The sequence below is a fragment of the Athene noctua genome, chromosome 38 (genome assembly GCF_965140245.1).
Source record: "Athene noctua chromosome 38, bAthNoc1.hap1.1, whole genome shotgun sequence".
In the NCBI taxonomy this organism is placed as follows: domain Eukaryota; kingdom Metazoa; phylum Chordata; class Aves; order Strigiformes; family Strigidae; genus Athene; species Athene noctua.
This window is the reverse complement of record NC_134074.1, coordinates 273,334-295,006: the sequence shown is the minus strand read 5'-3', so window position 1 is coordinate 295,006 and position 21,673 is coordinate 273,334. Positions and strand designations below refer to the sequence as shown.

Genomic DNA, 21,673 nt, shown 5'->3' with positions numbered 1-21,673 from the left:
TGGGGAGTTTTAGTGAAAAATGAGGATTTGGGGGCGGGAACAGAGCAAATTCGGGGGAAAATGGGGATTTTAGAGTAAAAAGGGCAAATTTGAGGGAAAATGGGTAATTTTGGGGCTAAAAACATGATTTTTGGCAAAAATGGGGGATTTTAGTGTAAAAAAAGGGATTTTGGTTCAGAACGGAGCAAATTTGGGGGAAATGGGGATTTTAGAGCAGAAGGGGGAAATTTGGGGGGAAAATGGGGAATTTCGGGGCCAAAAAAAAATATTTTTGGCAGAAATGAGAGATTTGAGCATAAAATGAGCAGTTTTGGTTCCGAACGGATCAATTTTGGGGTTAAAATGGGGATAAATAGCTAATTTTGGGCTCAAATGGTCCGGTTTGGGGTGTAACGGGTAATTTCGGGTCAAAACGAACGATTTGGCGTCGAAGCGTTTGATTTTGGGGTGAAAACGAGAAATTTGTGGCAGCCTGGAAAATTTAGGCGGGAAAAACCGGCAATTTGGGGCAAAAAAAGTGCATTTTAGGGCCAAAAGGGGCAATTTTGGTGTAAACCAGATGATTTTGGGGTGAAAAAGGGCGATTTGGGGGTGAAAGGAGCAATTTGGGGTGAAAAGGGCGATTTTGGGGCGAAAAGAGTGATTTTAGATTAAAAAGGCGGATTTGGGGTGAAAAGGGGCAATTTTGGGGTAAAAAGGGCGATTTGGGGCGAAAAAAGGCAATTTTGGGGTGTAAAACGGATTTTGGGGTGAAAAGGGCAGTTTTGGGGTGAAATGGTGAATTTGGGGTGAAAAAGTGCGATTTTGGTGTGAAAAAAAGGTAATTTTGGGGTGAAAAAAGGGTGATTTTGGGGGTGAAAATGACAATTTTGGGGTAAAAGGCGTTTTTGGGGTGAAAAGGCGCAATTTGGGGGTAAAAAGGGCAATTTGGGGTGAAAAAGGGCAATTTTGGCACGAAAAAAGGCAATTTTGAGGTGACGGGCAGTTTTGGGGTGAAAAATTGTGATTTGGGGTGAAAAGTGATTTTTGAGGTGAAAAAGGGCAATTTTGGGTGAAAAAAGTCGATTTTGGGGTGAAAAGGGGCAATTTGGGGTGAAAAAAGGCGATTTTGGGGTGAAAAGGGCAATTTGTTGGGGAAAAAAAAGCGATTTTAGGGTTAAAAGGGGAATTTGGGGTGAAAAACGGTGATTTTGGGTTTGAAGGGATTTTGGGGGGGGTCCTGAGGGGATTTTGGGGTCCGGGGGGGGATTTTGGGGTACAGGGGGGATTTGGGGGGGGTAAGAGGTTTAAGAGGTTTTTTGGGGGGGTAAGAGGGTTTGGGGGGGCCCAAGAGGGTACTTTGGGGTACAGGGGGGGTTTTGGGGGGCGTGAAAAATTTGGGGGGCCCAGGGGTTATTTTGGGGTCCGGGGGGATTTTGGGGTACAGGGGGGGTTTGGGGGGGGTAAGAGGTTTGGGGGGGCCAGGGGGGTATTTTGGGGTCCGGGGGGGTATTTTGGGTACAGGGGGGTTTAGGGGGGGTGAGAGGGTTTGGGGGGGCCCAAGGGGGTATTTTGGGGTCCGGGGGGGTTTTTGGGGGGTGAGAGGGTTTGGGGGGGGCCCAAGGGGTATTTTGGGGTGCGGGGGGTATTTTGGGGTACAGGGGGGGTTTTGGGGGGGTAAGAGGTTTTGGGGGGCCCAGGGGGTATTTTGGGGTCCGGGGGGATTTTGGGGGGGTAAGAGGTTTGGGGGGGGGCCCAAGGGGGTATTTGGGGTCCGGGGGGGTATTTTTGGGGTACAGGGGGTGTTTGGGGGGGTAAGAGGTTTTGGGGGGCCCAGGGGGTATTTTGGGGTCCGGGGGGGTATTTTAGTGTTTGGCGGGATTTCGTAGCAGCCGCCTGTTAATTTTGGGGTGCGGGGGGGGGGGGGGTGGAATTTAGGGCGTCAAAACTTAATTATCAGACGGGGGGGCGGGGGGGGGGGGGGGGCGTCGCCATTTTTCTCCTTTTTCCAAAGCCGCTTTTTGTCCTTCCTTGGGGGGGGGGGTCGTCGGTGGGGTTTTGGGGTGTCCCCTAATTTAACTTTTCACCCCCCCCCCAACCCCTCCCGGGGCCCCCCGATAATAGGGGGTGCTCTTGACACCCCGTTCGGCGCCGTCAGCGTCACCTTAACGGGGGGGCCCCGGCCCGGCCGTCCGGCTTTGTTGACGTTCCCCGACGTCGGTCACACTCGTGAGTATTTTTTTTTTTTTATTTTATTTTTTTAGGGGGGGTCAAGGGGTGTCTGTTTCATTTCGGGGACCCCCCCCGAAATGAAAAAAACCCCAAAAATAAATTAAAACGGGGCCCCCCCCCCCCCCTCCCGCTCGCCAGACGTCTCCTGCTTCGGCCCTTTCTTCGCCCACGAGGAAATGAGGGAAATCGGGAAAAATTTCTTCGTCGTCCACATCGACCCCCCCGGCATGGAGGAGGGGGCACCCCCCTACCCCCCAGGGTGCGTCACCCACACCCAAAACCCCAAAAAAAAAAAAAAACACCACCATACGCCCCCCCCCCCCCCCCCCTCCCCGGAGTCTTCAACCAGCGCTTGGATACGTTGACCCCGGGGTTGACCCCCCCAGTTGACCCCGTTGACCCCCCAGTTGACCCCGTTGACCTCGCAGTTCACCTCTTGACCCCCAGTTCCCCCCATTAACCCCCAGTTCCCCCCATTAACCCCCAGTTCCCCCATTAACCCCCAGTTCCCCCCATTAACCCCCAGTTCCCCATTAACCCCCAGTTCCCCCCATTAACCCCAGTTCCCCATTAACCCCCAGTTCCCCCATTAACCCCCAGTTCCCCCATTAACCCCCAGTTCCCCCATTAACCCCCAGTTCCCCCATTAACCCTCAGTTCCCCCATTAACCCCAGTTCCCCATTAACCCCCAGTTCCCCATTAACCCCCAGTTCCCCCATTAACCCCCAGTTCCGCCCATTAACCCCCAGTTCCCCCCATTAACCCCCAGTTCCCCATTAACCCCCAGTTCCCCCATTAACCCCCAGTTCCCCATTACCCCCAGTTCCCCCATTAACCCCCAGTTCCCCATTAACCCCCAGTTCCCCATTAACCCCCAGTTCCCCCCATTAACCCCCAGTTCCCCATTAACCCCCAGTTCCCCCATTAACCCCCAGTTCCCCCCATTAACCCCCAGTTCCCCATTAACCCCCAGTTCCCCTTAACCCCCAGTTCCCCATTAACCCCCAGTTCCCCATTAACCCCCAGTTTCCCCCATTAACCCCCAGTTCCCCGTCCATTAACCCCCAGTTCCCCCCATTAACCCCCAGTTCCCCCCATTAACCCCCAGTTCCCCCATTAACCCCCCAGTTCCCCATTAACCCCCAGTTCCCCCATTAACCCCCAGTTCCCCATTACCCCAGTTCCCCCATTAACCCCCAGTTCCCCATTAACCCTCAGTGCCTTACCCAGTTTTAACCCCCAGTTCCCCATTAACCCCCAGTTCCCCCATTAACCCCCAGTTCCCCCATTAACCCCCAGTTCCCCCATTAACCCCCAGTTCCCCCATTAACCCCCAGTTCCCCCATTAACCCCAGTTCCCCCATTAACCCCCAGTTCCCCCATTAACCCCAGTTCCCCCATTAACCCCCAGTTCCCCCATTAACCCCCAGTTCCCCATTAACCCCCCAGTTCCCCCATTAACCCCCAGTTCCCCCCATTAACCCCAGTTCCCCCATTAACCCCAGTTCCCCCCATTGACCCCCAGTTCCCCCCATTGACCCCCAGTTCCCCATTAACCCCCAGTTCCCCCATTAACCCCCAGTTCCCCCATTAACCCCCAGTTCCCTCCATTGACCCCCAGTTCCCCATTAACCCCCAGTTCCCCCATTAACCCCCAGTTCCCCCATTAACCCCCAGTTCCCCCATTAACCCCCAGTTCCCCATTAACCCCCAGTTCCCCCATTAACCCCCAGTTCCCCCATTAACCCCCAGTTCCCATTAACCCCCAGTTCCCCCCATTGACCCCCAGTTCCCCATTAACCCCCAGTTCCCCCATTAACCCCCAGTTCCCCCCATTAACCCCCAGTTCCCCCCATTAACCCCCAGTTCCCCATTAACCCCCAGTTCCCCCATTAACCCCCAGTTCCCATTAACCCCCAGTTCCCCCCATTAACCCCCAGTTCCCCCATTAACCCCCAGTTCCCCCCATTAACCCCCAGTTCCCCATTAACCCACAGTTCCCCCCATTAACCCCCAGTTCCCCATTAACCCCCAGTTCCCCATTAACCCCCAGTTCCCCATTAACCCCCAGTTCCCCCATTAACCCCCAGTTCCCCATTAACCCCCAGTTCCCCATTAACCCCCAGTTCCCCCATTAACCCCCAGTTCCCCATTAACCCCCCAGTTCCCCCCATTAACCCCCAGTTCCCATTAACCCCAGTTCCCCCATTAACCCCCAGTTCCCCATTAACCCCCAGTTCCCCCATTAACCCCCAGTTCCCCATTAACCCCCAGTTCCCCCATTAACCCCCAGTTGCCCCCATTAACCCCCAGTTCCCCATTAACCCCCAGTTCCCCCATTAACCCCAGTTCCCATACCCGTCCCATTACCCCCAGTTCCCCCCATTAACCCCAGTTCCCCCTTAACCAGCCATTAACCCCAGTTCCCCCATTAACCCCAGTTCCCCATTAACCCCCAGTTCCCCCCATTAACCCCCCAGTTCCCCCATTAACCCCCAGTTCCCCATTAACCCCCAGTTCCCCCATTAACCCCCAGTTCCCCCATTAACCCCCAGTTCCCCCCATTAACCCCCAGTTCCCCATTAACCCCCAGTTCCCCCATTAACCCCCAGTTCCCCCCATTAACCCCCAGTTCCCCATTAACCCCAGTTCCCCATTGACCCCCAGTTCCCCCATTGACCCCCAGTTCCCCCCATTACCCCCAGTTCCCCATTAACCCCCAGTTCCCCCATATCCCCCCAGTTCCCCCATTAACCCCCAGTTCCCCATTAACCCCAGTTCCCCCATTGACCCCCAGTTCCCCCCATTAACCCCAGTTCCCCATTAACCCCCAGTTCCCCCATTAACCCCCAGTTCCCCCATTAACCCCCAGTTCCCCATTAACCCCCAGTTCCCCCCATTAACCCCCAGTTCCCCATTAACCCCCAGTTCCCCCATTAACCCCCAGTTCCCCATTAACCCCCAGTTCCCCCATTTAACCCCCAGTTCCCCATTAACCCCCAGTTCCCCCCATTAACCCCCAGTTCCCCCCATTAACCCCCAGTTCCCCCATTAACCCCCAGTTCCCCCATTAACCCCCAGTTCCCCATTAACCCCCAGTTCCCCCATTAACCCCCAGTTCCCCCCATTAACCCCCAGTTCCCCCCATTAACCCCCAGTTCCCCATTAACCCCCAGTTCCCCCATTAACCCCAGTTCCCCATTAACCCCAGTTCCCCCCATTGACCCCCAGTTCCCCATTAACCCCCAGTTCCCCCATTAACCCCCAGTTCCCCCCATTACCCCCAGTTCCCCATTAACCCCCAGTTCCCCCATTAACCCCCAGTCCCCATTAACCCCCAGTTCCCCCATTAACCCCCAGTTCCCCATTAACCCCCAGTTCCCCCCATTAACCCCCAGTTCCCCCCATTAACCCCCAGTTCCCCCATTAACCCCCAGTTCCCCCCATTAACCCCCAGTTCCCCCATTAACCCCCAGTTCCCCCATTAACCCCCAGTTCCCCCCATTGACCCCCAGTTCCCCCCCTTGACCCCCCAGTTCCCCCCATTAACCCCCAGTTCCCCATTAACCCCCAGTTCCCCCATTAACCCCCAGTTCCCCCCATTAACCCCCAGTTCCCCATTAACCCCCAGTGCCCCCATTAACCCCCAGTTCCCCCATTAACCCCCAGTTCCCCCCATTAACCCCCAGTGCCCCCATTAACCCCCAGTTCCCCATTAACCCCCAGTTCCCCCTTAACCCCAGTTCCCCCATTGGACCCCCGACTTTCTCTCTCTTGACCCCACTGACCCCCCTTGACCCCACTGACCCCGCCCCTTAACCCTCTGACCCCTCCTGACCCCACTGACCCCCAGGACCCCCCCATTGACCCCATGACCCCACTGACCCCATTGACCCTGTTGACCCCCCACTGACCCCATTAACCCCTCATTGACCCCCCTTGACCCCCATGACCCTATTGACCCCTCATTGACCCCCCATGACCCCTCATTGACCCCATGACCCTGTTGACCCCCCCCATTGACCCCCACTGACCCCCGCGACCCCCATGACCCCACTGACCCCCCATGACCCCTCATTGACCCCCACTGACCCTGTTGACCCCCCTTTGACCCCCATTAACCCCCACTGACCCCCCCATGACCCCCCTGACCCCCCACGACCCCATTGACCCCCATGACCCCATTGACCCCCATGACACCATTAACCCCTCATTGACCCCCATTGACCCCCCACGACCCCCCCATGACCCCGCTGACCCCCCCATTGACCCCACTGAACCTGTTGACCCCCCATTGACCCCCAATGACCCCCCCATGACCCCATTGACCCCCATGACCCCTCATTGACCCCCATTGACCCCCCACGACCCCCATTGACCCCCATGACCCCCCATTGACCCCCATGACCCCCCCATGACCCCATTGACCCCCATGACCCCTCATTGACCCCCATTGTCCCTCATTGTCCCCATTGACCCTGTTGACCCCCATGACCCCCATTGACCCCCCACGACCCCCATTGACCCCCCATGACCCCATTGACCCCCATGACCCCTCATTGACCCCATTGACCCTGTTGACCCCCATTGACCCCCCCTGACCCCCCCCGACCCCCCCTCACCCCCCACCCTCCCTCTTGCCCCCTCCCCTTCATCCCCCCCTCCTCGCCTTGACCCTCCTTGACCCCCACTTGACCCCCCCCCGTGACCCCTCCGGGCCCCATCTTGACCCCGTTGACCCTTGACCCCTCCCCGCCCCCCCCCGGCCCCTCCCCTCCCCCCCAGGTACCAGTACCCCCCCTCCCTGGAGCAACTGGCCGAGATGATCCCCTGCGTCCTCCAGTACCTCAAGTAAGTTGGGGGGGTTGGGGGGGGGTGGGGGGGGTTTTGGGGTGCGGGGGGGTCCCCCCAACCTTTCCGCAAAGTGGGGGAGGGGTCATGACCCCTTTGACCTCACCCTGACCCCTCCCATCCTGCCCCCCCCCCCCCCCCCCCCGTTTCCAGCATCGCCAGCATCGTCGGCATCGGGGTGGGGGTCGGCGCCTTCGTCCTGGCGAAATTTGGGGTGAGACGGGGGGAAGGGGGGGGCACTTGGGGGGCTGGGGGGGCGCTGTGGGTCTGGGGGGGGTTTGGGGGGGTCCTCGGGGTCAGTTTGGGGGGGCTGGGGGGGCAACTTGGGGGGCAGGAGGCGGGTTTTGGGGGTGAAGTCGGAGCTCTGAGGCGGTTTTGGGGTCTGGGGGGGCACTTGGGGGGCTGGGGGGCACTTGGGGGGCTGGGGGGGCGCTGTGGGTCTGGGGGGGGTTCGGGGGGGTCCTCGGGGTCAGTTTGGGGGGGCTGGGGGGGCAACTTGTGGGGCAGGAGGCGGGTTTTGGGGGCGAAGTCGGGGCTCTGGGGTGGTTTTGGGGGGGTTTTGGGGTCTGGGGGGGGACTTGGGGGTCTGGGGGGGCACTTGGGGGGCTGGGGGGTCGCTGTGGGGCTGGGGGGGGTTCGGGGGGGTCCTCGGGGTCGGTTTGGGGGGGCTGGGGGGGCAACTTGTGGGGCAGGAGGCGGGTTTTGGGGGCGAAGTCGGAGCTCTGAGGCGGTTTTGGGGTCTGGGGGGGGACTTGGGGGTCTGGGGGGGCACTTGGGGGGCTGGGGGGTCGCTGTGGGTCTGGGGGGGGTTCGGGGGGGTCCTCGGGGTCAGTTTGGGGGGGCTGGGGGGGCAACTTGTGGGGCAGGAGGCGGGTTTTGGGGGTGAAGTCGGAGCTCTGAGGCGGTTTTGGGGTCTGGGGGGGGACTTGGGGGGCTGGGGGGCACTTGGGGGGCTGGGGGGTCGCTGTGGGTCTGGGGGGGTTCGGGGGGGTCCTCGGGGTCAGTTTGGGGGGGCTGGGGGGGCAACTTGGGGGGCAGGAGGCGGGTTTTGGGGGCGAAGTCGGAGCTCTGGGGTGGTTTTGGGGGGGTTTTGGGGTCTGGGGGGGGACTTGGGGGTCTGGGGGGGCACTTGGGGGGCTGGGGGGGCGCTGTGGGTCTGGGGGGGTTCGGGGGGGTCCTCGGGGTCGGTTTGGGGGGGCTGGGGGGGCAACTTGTGGGGCAGGAGGCGGGTTTTGGGGGCGAAGTCGGGGCTCTGGGGTGGTTTTGGGGGGGTTTTGGGGTCTGGGGGGGGACTTGGGGGGCTGGGGGGGCACTTGGGGGGCTGGGGGGTCGCTGTGGGTCTGGGGGGTTCAGGGGGGATGTTGGGGTCGGTTTGGGGGGGCAACTTGTGGGGCAGGAGGCGGGTTTTGGGGGGGGGAAGTTGAGGGGGAGGTTGGGGGGCGGGAGGGTTTTGGGGGGGACTTGGGGGGCTGGGGGGGCACTTGGGGGGCTGGGGGGTCGCTGTGGGTCTGGGGGGGGTTCGGGGGGGTCCTCGGGGTCGGTTTGGGGGGGCTGGGGGGGCAACTTGTGGGGCAGGAGGCGGGTTTTGGGGGCGAAGTCGGAGCTCTGAGGCGGTTTTGGGGTCTGGGGGGGGACTTGGGGGGCTGGGGGGGCACTTGGGGGGCTGGGGGGCGCTGTGGGTCTGGGGGGGTTCGGGGGGGATGTTGGGGGGCTCCTGACCCCCCCCCTGCCCCCCAAAACCCCCAGCTGCTGCACCCCGAAGCCGTCGAGGGGCTGGTGCTGGTCAACATCGACCCCCAGGCCAAGGGCTGGATGGAGTGGGCGGCCCATAAGGTGGGCGGGGCTAAGGGGGCGGGGCTAAGGGAGTGGGCGGGGCTAAGGGGGCGGGGCTAAGAGGCGTGGGGCGGGGCTAAGGGGGCGGAGCCTGCCACCCTGTGGGTCCCCTCGGGGTCTCCTTGGGGGGGGGGGGGGGGGGTGTCGGGGTTCTTTGAGGGGCCCCGGGGGCTCCTGGGGGCACTTGTGGGGCGCTGTGGGTCGCTGTGGGTCCCGTGGGTGCTGTGGGGCGCTGTGGGTCCCATGGGCGCTGTGGGTCGCTGTGGGTCCCACGGGTGCTGTGGGTCGCTGTGGGTCCCGTGGGCGCTGTGGGTCGCTGTGGGTCCCACGGGTGCTGTGGGTCGCTGTGGGTCCCGTGGGCGCTGTGGGTTGCTGTGGGTCCCACGGGTGCTGTGGGGCGCTGTGGGTCCCACGGGTGCTGTGGGGCGCTGTGGGGCGCTGTGGGTCCCACGGGTGCTGTGGGGCGCTGTGGGTCACTGTGGGTCGCTGTGGGTCCCATGGGCGCTGTGGGTCCCACGGGTGCTGTGGGGCGCTGTGGGGCGCTGTGGGTCCCATGGGTGCTGTGGGTCACTGTGGGTCCCGTGGGCGCTGTGGGTCGCTGTGGGTCCCACGGGCGCTGTGGGTCGCTGTGGGTCCCATGGGTGCTGTGGGTCGCTGTGGGTCCCATGGGTGCTGTGGGTCGCTGTGGGTCCCACGGGTGCTGTGGGTCACTGTGGGTCGCTGTGGGTCCCATGGGTGCTGTGGGTCACTGGGGGTCGCTGTGGGTCCCATGGGTGCTGTGGGTCGCTGTGGGTCCCATGGGTGCTGTGGGGCGCTGTGGGTCCCATGGGTGCTGTGGGTCACTGTGGGTCCCATGGGTGCTGCGGGGCGCTGTGGGTCACTGTGGGTCCCGTGGGTGCTGTGGGGCGCTGTGGGGCGCTGTGGGTCCCATGGGTGCTGTGGGTCGCTGTGGGTCCCGTGGGTGCTGTGGGTCCCACGGGTGCTGTGGGGCGCTGTGGGTCCCATGGGTGCTGCCCCCCAGCTCTCGGGCCTGACGTCCTCCACCACCGAGATGATCCTGGCCCATCTCTTCACCCAGGTGGGGCACTTGGGGGTCCGGGGGGGCACTTGGGGGTCCGGGGGGGCACTTGGGGGTCCGGGGGGGCACTTATGGGTCTGGGGGGGCACTTGTGGGTCCTGTGGGGGTCAGTTGTGTGTCCAAGGGATCACTTGGGGGTCCCAGCGGGGTCAGTTGTGGGTCTTGGGGGTCACTTATGGGTCCCAGGGGTCACTTATGGGTCTGGGGGGGCACTTGGGGGTCCCAGGAGGCACTTATAGGTCCAGGAGGGGACACTTGGGGGTCCTGAGGGGCACTTGGGGGTCCCAGGGCGTCACTTATGGGTCGGGGGGGGCCACTTGGGGGTCTGGGGTTTCACTTATGGGTCCCAGAGTGGTCAGTTGTGGGTCGGGGGGGCAGTTGTGTGTCCGGGGGACAGTTGTGGGTCCGGGGGGGCAGTTGTGGGTCAGGGGGGGCAGTTGTGGGTCCGGGGGACAGTTGTGGGTCCGGGGGGGCAGTTGTGTGTCCGGGGGGCAGTTGTGGGTCGGGGGGCCAGTTGTGGGTCCGGGGGGGCAGTTGTGGGTCAGGGGGGGCAGTTGTGGGTCAGGGGGGGCAGTTGTGGGTCCGGGGGACAGTTGTGGGTCCGGGGGGGGCAGTTGTGGGTCAGGGGGGGCAGTTGTGGGTTCGGGGGGGCAGTTGTGGGTCCGGGGGGGCAGTTGTGGGTTCGGGGGGGCAGTTGTGGGTCAGGGGGGGCAGTTGTGGGTCCGGGGGGGGCAGTTGTGGGTCAGGGGGGGCAGTTGTGGGTCCGGGGGGGCAGTTGTGGTTCCGGGGAGCAGTTGTGGGTCAGGGGGGGCAGTTGTGGGTCAGGGGGGGCAGTTGTGGGTCCGGGGGGGCAGTTGTGGGGCAGGGGGGGCAGTTGTGGGGCAGGGGGGGAGCAGTTGTGGGTCCGGGGGGGCAGTTGTGGGTCCGGGGGGGCAGTTGTGGGTCCGGGGGACAGTTGTGGGTCCGGGGGGGCAGTTGTGGGTCCGGGGGGGGCAGTTGTGGGTCAGGGGGGCAGTTGTGGGTCCGGGGGGGCAGTTGTGGGTCCGGGGGGGGCAGTTGTGGGTCCGGGGGGCAGTTGTGGGTCCGGGGAGCAGTTGTGGGGCAGGGGGGGCAGTTGTGGGGCAGGGGGGCAGTTGTGGGTCCGGGGGGGCAGTTGTGGGTCCAGGGGGCAGTTGTGGGTCCGGGGGAGCAGTTGTGGGTCAGGGGGGCAGTTGTGGGTCCGGGGGGGCAGTTGTGGGGCAGGGGGGGCAGTTGTGGAGCAGGGGGGGCAGTTGTGGGTCAGGGGGGGCAGTTGTGGGTCCAGGGGGCAGTTGTGGGTCCGGGGGAGCAGTTGTGGGGCAGGGGGGGCAGTTGTGGGTCAGGGGGAGCAGTTGTGGGTCCGGGGGGCAGTTGTGGGGCAGGGGGGGCAGTTGTGGGTCCGGGGAGCAGTTGTGGGGCAGGGGGGGCAGTTGTGGGTCAGGGGGGGCAGTTGTGGGTCCGGGGAGCAGTTGTGGGTCCGGGGGGGCAGTTGTGGGTCAGGGGGGGCAGTTGTGGGTCAGGGGGGGCAGTTGTGGGTCCGGGGGGCAGTTGTGGGGCAGGGGGGGCAGTTGTGGGGCAGGGGGGACAGTTGTGGGTCCGGGGAGCAGTTGTGTGGCAGGGGGGGCAGTTGTGGGTCCGGGGGGGCAGTTGTGGGGCAGGGGGGCAGTTGTGGGGCAGGGGGGGCAGTTGTGGGTCCGGGGAGCAGTTGTGGGGCAGGGGGGACAGTTGTGGGTCCGGGGAGCAGTTGTGGGGCAGGGGGGGCAGTTGTGGGTCCGGGGGGGCAGTTGTGGGGCAGGGGGGCAGTTGTGGGGCAGGGGGGGCAGTTGTGGGGCAGGGGGGCAGTTGTGGGTCCGGGGGGGCAGTTGTGGGTCCGGGGAGCAGTTGTGGGGCAGGGGGGGCAGTTGTGGGTCAGGGGGGGCAGTTGTGGGTCCGGGGGACAGTTGTGGGTCAGGGGGACAGTTGTGGGTCCGGGGGGGCAGTTGTGGGTCCGGGGAGCAGTTGTGGGGCAGGGGGGGCAGTTGTGGGTCAGGGGGGGCAGTTGTGGGTCCGGGGGGCAGTTGTGGGGCAGGGGGGGCAGTTGTGGGTCCGGGGAGCAGTTGTGGGGCAGGGGGGGCAGTTGTGGGTCAGGGGGGGCAGTTGTGGGTCCGGGGGACAGTTGTGGGTCCGGGGGGGCAGTTGTGGGTCAGGGGGGGCAGTTGTGGGTCCGTGGGACAGTTGTGGGTCAGGGGGGCAGTTGTGGGTCCGGGGGGGCAGTTGTGGGTCCGGGGAGCAGTTGTGGGGCAGGGGGGGCAGTTGTGGGTCCGGGGGACAGTTGTGGGTCTGGGGGGCAGTTGTGGGTCCGGGGGGGCAGTTGTGGGTCCGGGGGGGCAGTTGTGGGTCTGGGGGGCAGTTGTGGGGCAGGGGGGGCAGTTGTGGGTCCGGGGGGCAGTTATGGGTCCGGGGGGGCAGTTGTGGGTCCAGGGGACAGTTGTGGGTCCGGGGGGGCAGTTGTGGGGCAGGGGGGGCAGTTGTGGGTCCGGGGGGCAGTTATGGGTCCGGGGGGGCAGTTGTGGGTCCGGGGGACAGTTGTGGGTCCGGGGGGGCAGTTGTGGGGCAGGGGGGGCAGTTGTGGGTCCGGGGGGGCAGTTGTGGGTCCAGGGGGCAGTTGTGGGTCCGGGGGAGCAGTTGTGGGTCAGGGGGGCAGTTGTGGGTCCGGGGGGGCAGTTGTGGGGCAGGGGGGGCAGTTGTGGGGCAGGGGGGGCAGTTGTGGGTCAGGGGGGGCAGTTGTGGGTCCAGGGGGCAGTTGTGGGTCCGGGGGAGCAGTTGTGGGGCAGGGGGGGCAGTTGTGGGTCAGGGGGAGCAGTTGTGGGTCCGGGGGGCAGTTGTGGGGCAGGGGGGGCAGTTGTGGGTCCGGGGAGCAGTTGTGGGGCAGGGGGGGCAGTTGTGGGTCAGGGGGGGCAGTTGTGGGTCCGGGGAGCAGTTGTGGGTCCGGGGGGGCAGTTGTGGGTCAGGGGGGGCAGTTGTGGGTCAGGGGGGGCAGTTGTGGGTCCGGGGGGCAGTTGTGGGGCAGGGGGGGCAGTTGTGGGGCAGGGGGGACAGTTGTGGGTCCGGGGAGCAGTTGTGTGGCAGGGGGGGCAGTTGTGGGTCCGGGGGGGCAGTTGTGGGGCAGGGGGGCAGTTGTGGGGCAGGGGGGGCAGTTGTGGGTCCGGGGAGCAGTTGTGGGGCAGGGGGGACAGTTGTGGGTCCGGGGAGCAGTTGTGGGGCAGGGGGGGCAGTTGTGGGTCCGGGGGGGCAGTTGTGGGGCAGGGGGGCAGTTGTGGGGCAGGGGGGGCAGTTGTGGGGCAGGGGGGCAGTTGTGGGTCCGGGGGGGCAGTTGTGGGTCCGGGGAGCAGTTGTGGGGCAGGGGGGGCAGTTGTGGGTCAGGGGGGGCAGTTGTGGGTCCGGGGGACAGTTGTGGGTCAGGGGGACAGTTGTGGGTCCGGGGGGGCAGTTGTGGGTCCGGGGAGCAGTTGTGGGGCAGGGGGGGCAGTTGTGGGTCAGGGGGGGCAGTTGTGGGTCCGGGGGGCAGTTGTGGGGCAGGGGGGGCAGTTGTGGGTCCGGGGAGCAGTTGTGGGGCAGGGGGGGCAGTTGTGGGTCAGGGGGGGCAGTTGTGGGTCCGGGGGACAGTTGTGGGTCCGGGGGGGCAGTTGTGGGTCAGGGGGGGCAGTTGTGGGTCCGTGGGACAGTTGTGGGTCAGGGGGGCAGTTGTGGGTCCGGGGGGGCAGTTGTGGGTCCGGGGGGGCAGTTGTGGGTCCGGGGAGCAGTTGTGGGGCAGGGGGGGCAGTTGTGGGTCCGGGGGACAGTTGTGGGTCTGGGGGGCAGTTGTGGGTCCGGGGGGGCAGTTGTGGGTCCGGGGGGGCAGTTGTGGGTCTGGGGGGCAGTTGTGGGGCAGGGGGGGCAGTTGTGGGTCCGGGGGGCAGTTATGGGTCCGGGGGGGCAGTTGTGGGTCCAGGGGACAGTTGTGGGTCCGGGGGGGCAGTTGTGGGGCAGGGGGGGCAGTTGTGGGTCCGGGGGGCAGTTATGGGTCCGGGGGGGCAGTTGTGGGTCCGGGGGACAGTTGTGGGTCCGGGGGGGCAGTTGTGGGTCCGGGGAGCAGTTGTGGGGCAGGGGGGGCAGTTGTGGGTCCGGGGGGGCAGTTGTGGGTCCGGGGGGGCAGTTGTGGGTCCGGGGGGCAGTTATGGGTCCGGGGGGGCAGTTGTGGGTCCAGGGGACAGTTGTGGGTCCGGGGGGGCAGTTGTGGGGCAGGGGGGGCAGTTGTGGGTCCGGGGGGGCAGTTGTGGGGCAGGGGGGGCAGTTGTGGGTCCGGGGGGGCAGTTGTGGGGCAGGGGGGGCAGTTGTGGGTCTGGGGGGCAGTTGTGGGTCCGGGGGGGCAGTTGTGGGTCAGGGGGGCAGTTGTGGGTCCGTTGTTGCCCCCAGGAGGAGCTGGCGGCCGCCCCTCCCCCCGTGCGGGAGGGCCGGGAGCGACTGGGGGCGACGCCCAACGCCCCCCTGCTGTGGGGCATGTACAACAGGTGGCACTGGGAGCACTGGGAGGGACTGGGAGGGCACTGGGAGGAGATTGGGAGCGACTGGGAGGGCATTGGGGGCAACTGGGGGGGACTGGGGGCAACTGGGGGGGACTGGGAGCAACTGGGAGGGACTGGGAGGGACTGGGGGGGCACTGGGAGGGACTGGGAGGGACTGGGAGGGACTGGGAGGGACTGGGGGGGACTGGGAGGAGATTGGGAGCGACTGGAGGGGACTGGGAATGACTGGGAGGAGATTGGGGGGGACTGGGAGGAACTGGAGCGGCACTGGGAGGGACTGGGAGGGCACTGGGAGGAGATTGGGAGCGACTGGGAGGGCATTGGGGGCAACTGGGGGGGACTGAGGGGGCACTGGGAGCACTGGGAGTGCACTGGGAGGGACTGGGGGGGACTGGGAGCAACTGGGAGGGACTGGGAGGGGATTGGGAGCGACTGGAGGGGCACTGGGAACGACTGGGAGGAGATTGGAGGGGACTGGGAGGAACTGGAGCGGCACTGGGAGGGGACTGGGAGGGGATTGGGAGGGACTGGGAGCAACTGGGAGGAGATTAGGGGGGACTGGGAGGGACTGGGAACAACTGGGAGGAGACTGGGGGGCACTGGGAGGGACTGGGAGGAACTGGGAGGGGACTGTTGGGGACTAGGGGGACTGGGAGGGACTGGGAGCACTGGGAGTGCACTGGGAGGGGATTGGGAGGGGATTGGGAGGGACTGGGGGGGCACTGGGAGCAACTGGGAGGGACTGGGAGGGCACTGGGAGGGACTGGGAGGGCACTGGGGGCAACTGGGGGGGACTGAGGGGGCACTGGGAGCACTGGGAGTGCACTGGGAGGGACTGGGAGGGCACTGGGAGGGACTGGGAGGGCACTGGGAGGGCACTGGGAGGGACTGGGAGGGCACTGGGAGGGCACTGGGGGCAACTGGGGGGGACTGAGGGGGCACTGGGAGCACTGGGAGGGACTGGGAGGGCACTGGGGGGGCACTGGGGGGGACTGGGAGGAGATTGGGAGCGACTGGAGGGGACTGGGAATGACTGGGAGGAGATTGGGGGGGACTGGGAGGAACTGGAGCGGCACTGGGAGGGACTGGGAGGGCACTGGGAGGAGATTGGGAGCGACTGGGAGGGCATTGGGGGCAACTGGGGGGGACTGAGGGGGCACTGGGAGCACTGGGAGTGCACTGGGAGGGACTGGGGGGGACTGGGAGCAACTGGGAGGGACTGGGAGGGGATTGGGAGCGACTGGAGGGGCACTGGGAACGACTGGGAGGAGATTGGAGGGGACTGGGAGGAACTGGAGCGGCACTGGGAGGGGACTGGGAGGAGACTGGGAGGGACTGGGAGGGGATTGGGAGGGACTGGGAGCAACTGGGAGGAGATTAGGGGGGACTGGGAGGGACTGGGAACAACTGGGAGGAGACTGGGGGGCACTGGGAGGGACTGGGAGGAACTGGGAGGGGACTGTTGGGGACTAGGGGGACTGGGAGGGACTGGGAGTGCACTGGGAGGGGATTGGGAGGGACTGGGGGGGCACTGGGAGCAACTGGGGGGGACTGGGAGCGACTGGGAGGGCACTGGGAGGCACTGGGGGGGGATTGGGAGGGACTGGGAGCGACTGGGAGGGACTGGGAGGGACTGGAGGGGCACTGGGAGCAACTGGGAGGAGATTGGGAGCGACTGGGAGGGCATTGGGGGCAACTGGGAGGGACTGGGGGGGGACTGGGAGGGACTGGGAGCGACTGGGAGGGACTGGGGGGGACTGGGGGGCACTGGGAGGGGATTTGGGGGGACTGGGAGGGGACTGGGAACAACTGGGAGGAGACTGGGGGGCACTGGGAGGGACTGGGAGGAACTGGGAGGGGACTGTTGGGGACTAGGGGGACTGGGAGGGGATTGGGGGGGACTGGGAGCACTGGGAGGGCACTGGGAGGGGATTGGGGACACTGGGAGGGGACTGGGGGGCACCGGGGAGTACTGGGGGACACTGGGAAGGACTGGGAGGGAATTGGGGGCACTGGGAGACACTGGGAGGGGGTTTGGGGGAACTGGGGAGCATTGGGAGGGACTGGGAGGCACCAGGAGGGAACTGGGGGACACTGGGAGGGACTGGGAGGGGGTTGAGGGATATTGGGAGGGACTGGGACGGAACTGGGAGGCACTGGGAGGAGGCTTGGGGGAACTGGAGGACACTGGAAGGGACTGGGAGGGAACTGGGAGGCACTGGGGGGGGCACTGGGAAGAACTGGGGGAGCTGGGAGGGGGATTTGGGAGGGACTGGGAGGGAACTGGAAGCACTGGGAGGCAACTGGGCGGGGCTTGGGAGGGAACTGGGAGGATACGGGGGTCACTGGGGGATACTGGGGGGCACTGGGAGGAACTGGGAGGGATTTGGGGGCCACTGGGACTGGACTGGGAGCGACTGGGAGCCACTCAGCGGGGATTTGGGGCTACTGGGAGGAACTGGGAGGGGCCGCACTGGTTCCTACTGGTCCCTATTGGTCCATACTGGTCCCTATTGGTCTGTACTGGGCCACACTGGTCTGTACTGGTCATACTGCCCCCTACTGATCCATACTGGCCCTTACTGGTCCCTACTGGTCTATATTGGCCCATACTGGTCCCTACTGGTCCATACTGGGCTCTACTGGTCCCTACTTCCACATACTGGTCACTACTGGTCTATATTGACCCATACTGGTCCCTCTTGGTCTATACTGGTCCCTACTGGTCCACATTGGCCCATACTGGTCCCTACTGGTCCATCCTTGTCCCTACTGGTCTATAGGGGCCCATACTGGTCCCTACTGGTCCATATTGGCCCATACTGGTCCCTACTTGCCCACACTGGGCCCTACTGGTCTATACTGGCCCATACGGGTCCTTACTGGTCTATGCTGGTCTATACTTGTCCCTACTGGTTCACATTGTCCCATACTGGTCCCTACTGGCCCACATTGGCCCATACTGGTCCCTACTGGTCCACATTGGCCCATACAGGTCCTTACTGGTCTATACTGGTCCATACTTGTCCCATACTGGTCCCTACTGGTCCATATTGGGCCATACTGGTCCCTACTTCCTCATACTGGTCCCTACTGGTCTATATTGGCCCATATGGGTCCCTACTGGTCCACATTGGCCCATACTGGTCCCTACTGGTCCACATTGGCCCATACTGGTCCCTACTGGTCCACATTGGCCCATACTGGTCCCTACTGGTCCACATTGGCCCATACTGGTCCCTACTGGTCCACATTGGCCCATACTGGTCCCTACTGGTCCACATTGGCCCATACTGGTCCCTACTGGTCCACATTGGCCCATACAAGTCCTTACTGGTCTATACTGGTCCATACTTGTCCCTACTGGTCCACATTGGCCCATACTGGTCCCTACTTCCCCATACTGGTCCCTACTGGTCTATATGGGCCCATACTGGTCCCTACTGGTCTATACTGGTCCATACTGGTATCCCCCCCCCCCTCCCACAGCCGCGGGGACCTGGGCCTGCAGCGCAGCGGGGCCGGCAGCCTGCGGTGAGCGACCTCTGACCCCGCCCCTTGCCCTCTGACCCCGCCCCTTGCCCGCTGACCCCGCCCCTTGCCCGCTGACCCCGCCCCTTGCCCTCTGACCCCCAGGTGCCCCGCCCTGCTGGTGGTGGGCGACAACTCCCCCCACGAGGACGCTGTGGTAAGATGGCCGCCCGCGGCAAGATGGCCGCCGCGAGGGGTGGGGGGGGCGGGTGCGCGGATCACGTGACCCCCTGGGCGGGGTCACGTGACTCCTCCCACGAGGCCCCCCCCCGGGTCACGTGACCCCTCCCCCTAGGTGGAGTGTAACGCCAAGCTCGACCCCACCCAGACCTCGTTCCTCAAGGTGACCTTTGACCCCCCCCAGACCCCGCCCCCTTGAACCCTTGGCCACGCCCCCGTGACCTCTCGACCCCACCCCCCCGCCTCCCCAATGATTGACACCTTTGACCTTTGACCTCCCGCAGATGGCCGACGGGGGGGGGCAGCCCCAGATCGCCCAGGTGAGGGGGCAGAGGTCACGGGGGCGGGGCCGGAAGTGACGTGGGCGGGGCAGGAAGTGCCGTGGGTGGGGCCGGAAGTGATGTGGGCGGGGCCGGAACTCATGGGAGGCGGGGCCGAGGGGGTCAAAGGTCACAGCGGGGTTAGAGCTGGGAGCAGAGAGGGGAGTGAGGGGCGGGGCCAGGGGGCGTGTCTTAAGAGCTGGGGGCGTGGCTTGGGGCTGGAGGCGTGGCTTTGGGGCGTGGCTCGAGGAATAGGGGCGTGTCTTAAGGGGTGGGGGTGTGGCCTGGGGGATGGGGGCGTGTCTTAGGACCTACGGGCGTGGCTTGAAGGAAGGGCGTGTCGACAGGGCGTGGCTTGGGGCTGGGGGCGTGGCTCACGGAGGTGGGGGCGTGGCCTGGGGGGCTGAGGGGTGCGGCTTGGAGCGGAGGGCGTGGCTTAAGCGGCTCTGGGCGTGGCTTTAGGGGTGTGGCTCGGGGTTGGGGACAGATAGGGGCGTGTCTTAAGGGCTGGGGGCGGGGCTCAGGGGCTGTCCTAAGGGCTGGGGGGGCGTGTCCTGCGGTGTGGGGGCGTGGCCATGACCTGTCCCCGCCCCCTCCCAGCCAGCCAAGCTGATCGAGGCCTTCAAGTACTTCCTGCAGGGGATGGGCTACGGTCAGTGAATAATTAATTAACGGGGCTAATTAATATTCAGGAGGCACATTAATATGCAGGGAGGGTAATTAATATTCACAGAGTCGTTAAGCCCCGCCCCGGGGGCAATTAATGACCCCTGGGGGGGGGGAATTGATGATGCCGAGGGGGGAAATCCCTGATGGGGGGGCGTGGCCTAAGGGAAAGGGGCGTGGTCTGCGCGTTGTGGGTGTGGCTTAAAGGCTGGGGGGCGTGGCTTGGTGGTTCTGGGAGTGGCCTAGAGGCTGTGGGCGGGGTCTGGGGTGGCTCCTCCCTCCCGTTAACCCCACTGCGGGCTGCGGGGGGGGGGGTGTGGCCTCGGCAAAGGGGCGGGGCCCAAAGGGAAGGGGCGTGGTCTGAGGGGAAGGGGCGTGGCCTAGGCTTCCCCATTGCCACTATGGGGCTTCTTACGGGGTTGATTTGCTGGAAGGGGCGTGGCTAAACGGGCAGGGGGCGTGGCTAAATGGCAGGGGGCGTGGCTAAGGGGCAGGGGGCGCGGCCTACGCAGGGGGGCGTGGCCTGAGCCCTCCCATTGCCGTTACGGGGCTATTTAGAGGGGCGGGGGGGGTGTGACTTGCTGGGAGGGGCGTGGCCTAGGGAAATGGGGGTGTGGCTAAATGGGAAGGGGGCGTGGCCTACACGATATGGGCGTGGTCTACCCGCCGGGGGGCGTGGCCTGAGCCCCCCCATTACCGCTATGGGGCTCTTTAGAGGGGCTGGGACTTGCTGGGAAGGGCGTGGCCTAGGGAAATGGGGGTGTGGCCTAATGGGAAAGTGGGCGTGTCCCACACAACATGGGCGTGGTCTGCCCGCTGCGGGGGCGTGGCCTGAGCCCTCCCATTACCACTACGGGGCTACTTAGAGGGGATGGGGGGGCGTGACTTGTGGGGAGGGGCGTGGCCTAGGGAAAGGGAGGTGTGGCTAAATGGGGAAGGGGGCGTGTCCCATGCAATATGGGCGTGGTCTGCCCGCTGCGGGGGCGTGGCCTGAGCCCTCCCATTACCGCTACGGGGCTCTTCAGAGGGGGTGGGGAGGTGACTTGTTGGGAGGGGCGTGGCTAAACGGGAAGGGGGCGTGGCTAAGAGCGATGGGGCGTGGCTAAGCGCGATGGGGCGTGGCCTAAGGGGCGTGGCCCTGACTCTGGGCCCCGCCCCTTCCGGCAGTGGCGGCCTCGGCCATGACGCGCCTGTCCCGCTCCCGCACGGCCTCGCTCGGCAGCTCCGCCTCGGCGGAGGGCGAGAGGGGGCGGAGCCGCACCCTGTCACGTGGCAGCGTGGGCGGGGCCCCGCCCGCCCCCTGAGGGACACGCCCTCCGAGGGACACGCCCACCCCCGCGAGGGACACGCCCCCTTTTTTTAGTTTCTTAAAGGGGTGGATGCGTGTTTGAGACACTCCCCCCCCCCCCCCCCCGGGGGACCCCAAAATCCCCGGAAAACGCCCCAAAACCCCCCCCCCAATGGCCCCTGCACCCCCCCAGGGCCCCGTGGGACCCCCCCGGACCCCCCCAATTCTTCCTGGGACCCCCCCAGACCCTTTGGGACCCCCCCAATTCCCCCCAGGACCCCCAAATACCCCCCAGGACCCCTTGGGACCCCCCAAAAGCTCTCAGGATCCCCAGAGACCCCCCCCCGATCCCTTAGGACCCCCCCAACTCCCCCCAGGACCCCCCCCAAACACCTTGGGCCCCCCCAATACCCCCCTGGCCCCCCCAATTACCCCCAGGACCCCCCAATTACCCCCCGGGACCCCCCAATTACCCTCCCGGGACCCCCCAAAAGCTCTCAGGATCCCCAGAGACCCCCCCAGATCCCTTAGGACCCCCCCAGATCCCCCCAGGACCCCCCCCAAACACCTTGGGCCCCCCCAATACCCCCCGGGACCCCCCAATTACCCCCAGGACCCCCCAATTACCCCCCAGGACCCCTTGGGACCCCCCAAAAGCTCTCAGGATCCCCCGAGACCCCCCCTCGGATCCCTTAGGACCCCCCCAAACACCTTGGGCCCCCCCAATACCCCCCGGGACCCCCCAATTACCCCCAGGACCCCCCAATTACCCCCCGGGACCCCTTGGGACCCCCCAAAAGCTCTCAGGATCCCCCGAGACCCCCCCAGATCCCTTAGGACCCCCCCGGATCCCCCCAGGACCCCCCAATTCCCCTCCCAGGACCCCTTGGGACCCCCCAATTCCCCCCAGGACCCCCCAATACCCCCCAGGACCCCCCAAAAGCCCCTCCAGCCCCTCTGGCCCCCCCCCAAACCCCTTCCGCGCTGCCACCCGCGCCTCCCACTACGGTGACCTCTGACCTGCCGCCACCGGAAGTGACCTTTAATCCCGGAAGAGCCGCATGTGTGTGTGTGTTTGTGTCCCCCCCCCCCGGGTTAATAAAGGCCCCAGCGCTGCCGCTCCCGTTGTCTCGCCGTTACCGGGCGTCCCGG

General features: G+C 65.2%; 1 protein-coding gene across 1 annotated transcript; it reads left to right on the top strand.

The window, feature by feature from the left end:
* The first annotated feature begins 2,107 nt into the window (after positions 1–2,107).
* Positions 2,108–21,641, top strand: NDRG2 (NDRG family member 2). Its single transcript, XM_074931059.1, has 13 exons — positions 2,108–2,208; positions 2,350–2,470; positions 6,998–7,063; positions 7,217–7,277; positions 8,810–8,896; positions 9,918–9,974; positions 14,427–14,521; positions 18,026–18,070; positions 18,173–18,224; positions 18,363–18,410; positions 18,532–18,567; positions 19,168–19,219; positions 20,401–21,641. Exons 2-13 carry the CDS (start codon positions 2,388–2,390, stop codon positions 20,535–20,537), a joined length of 819 nt encoding a protein of 272 aa, XP_074787160.1. The 5' UTR covers positions 2,108–2,208; positions 2,350–2,387; the 3' UTR covers positions 20,538–21,641.
* The last annotated feature ends 32 nt before the right edge of the window (positions 21,642–21,673 follow it).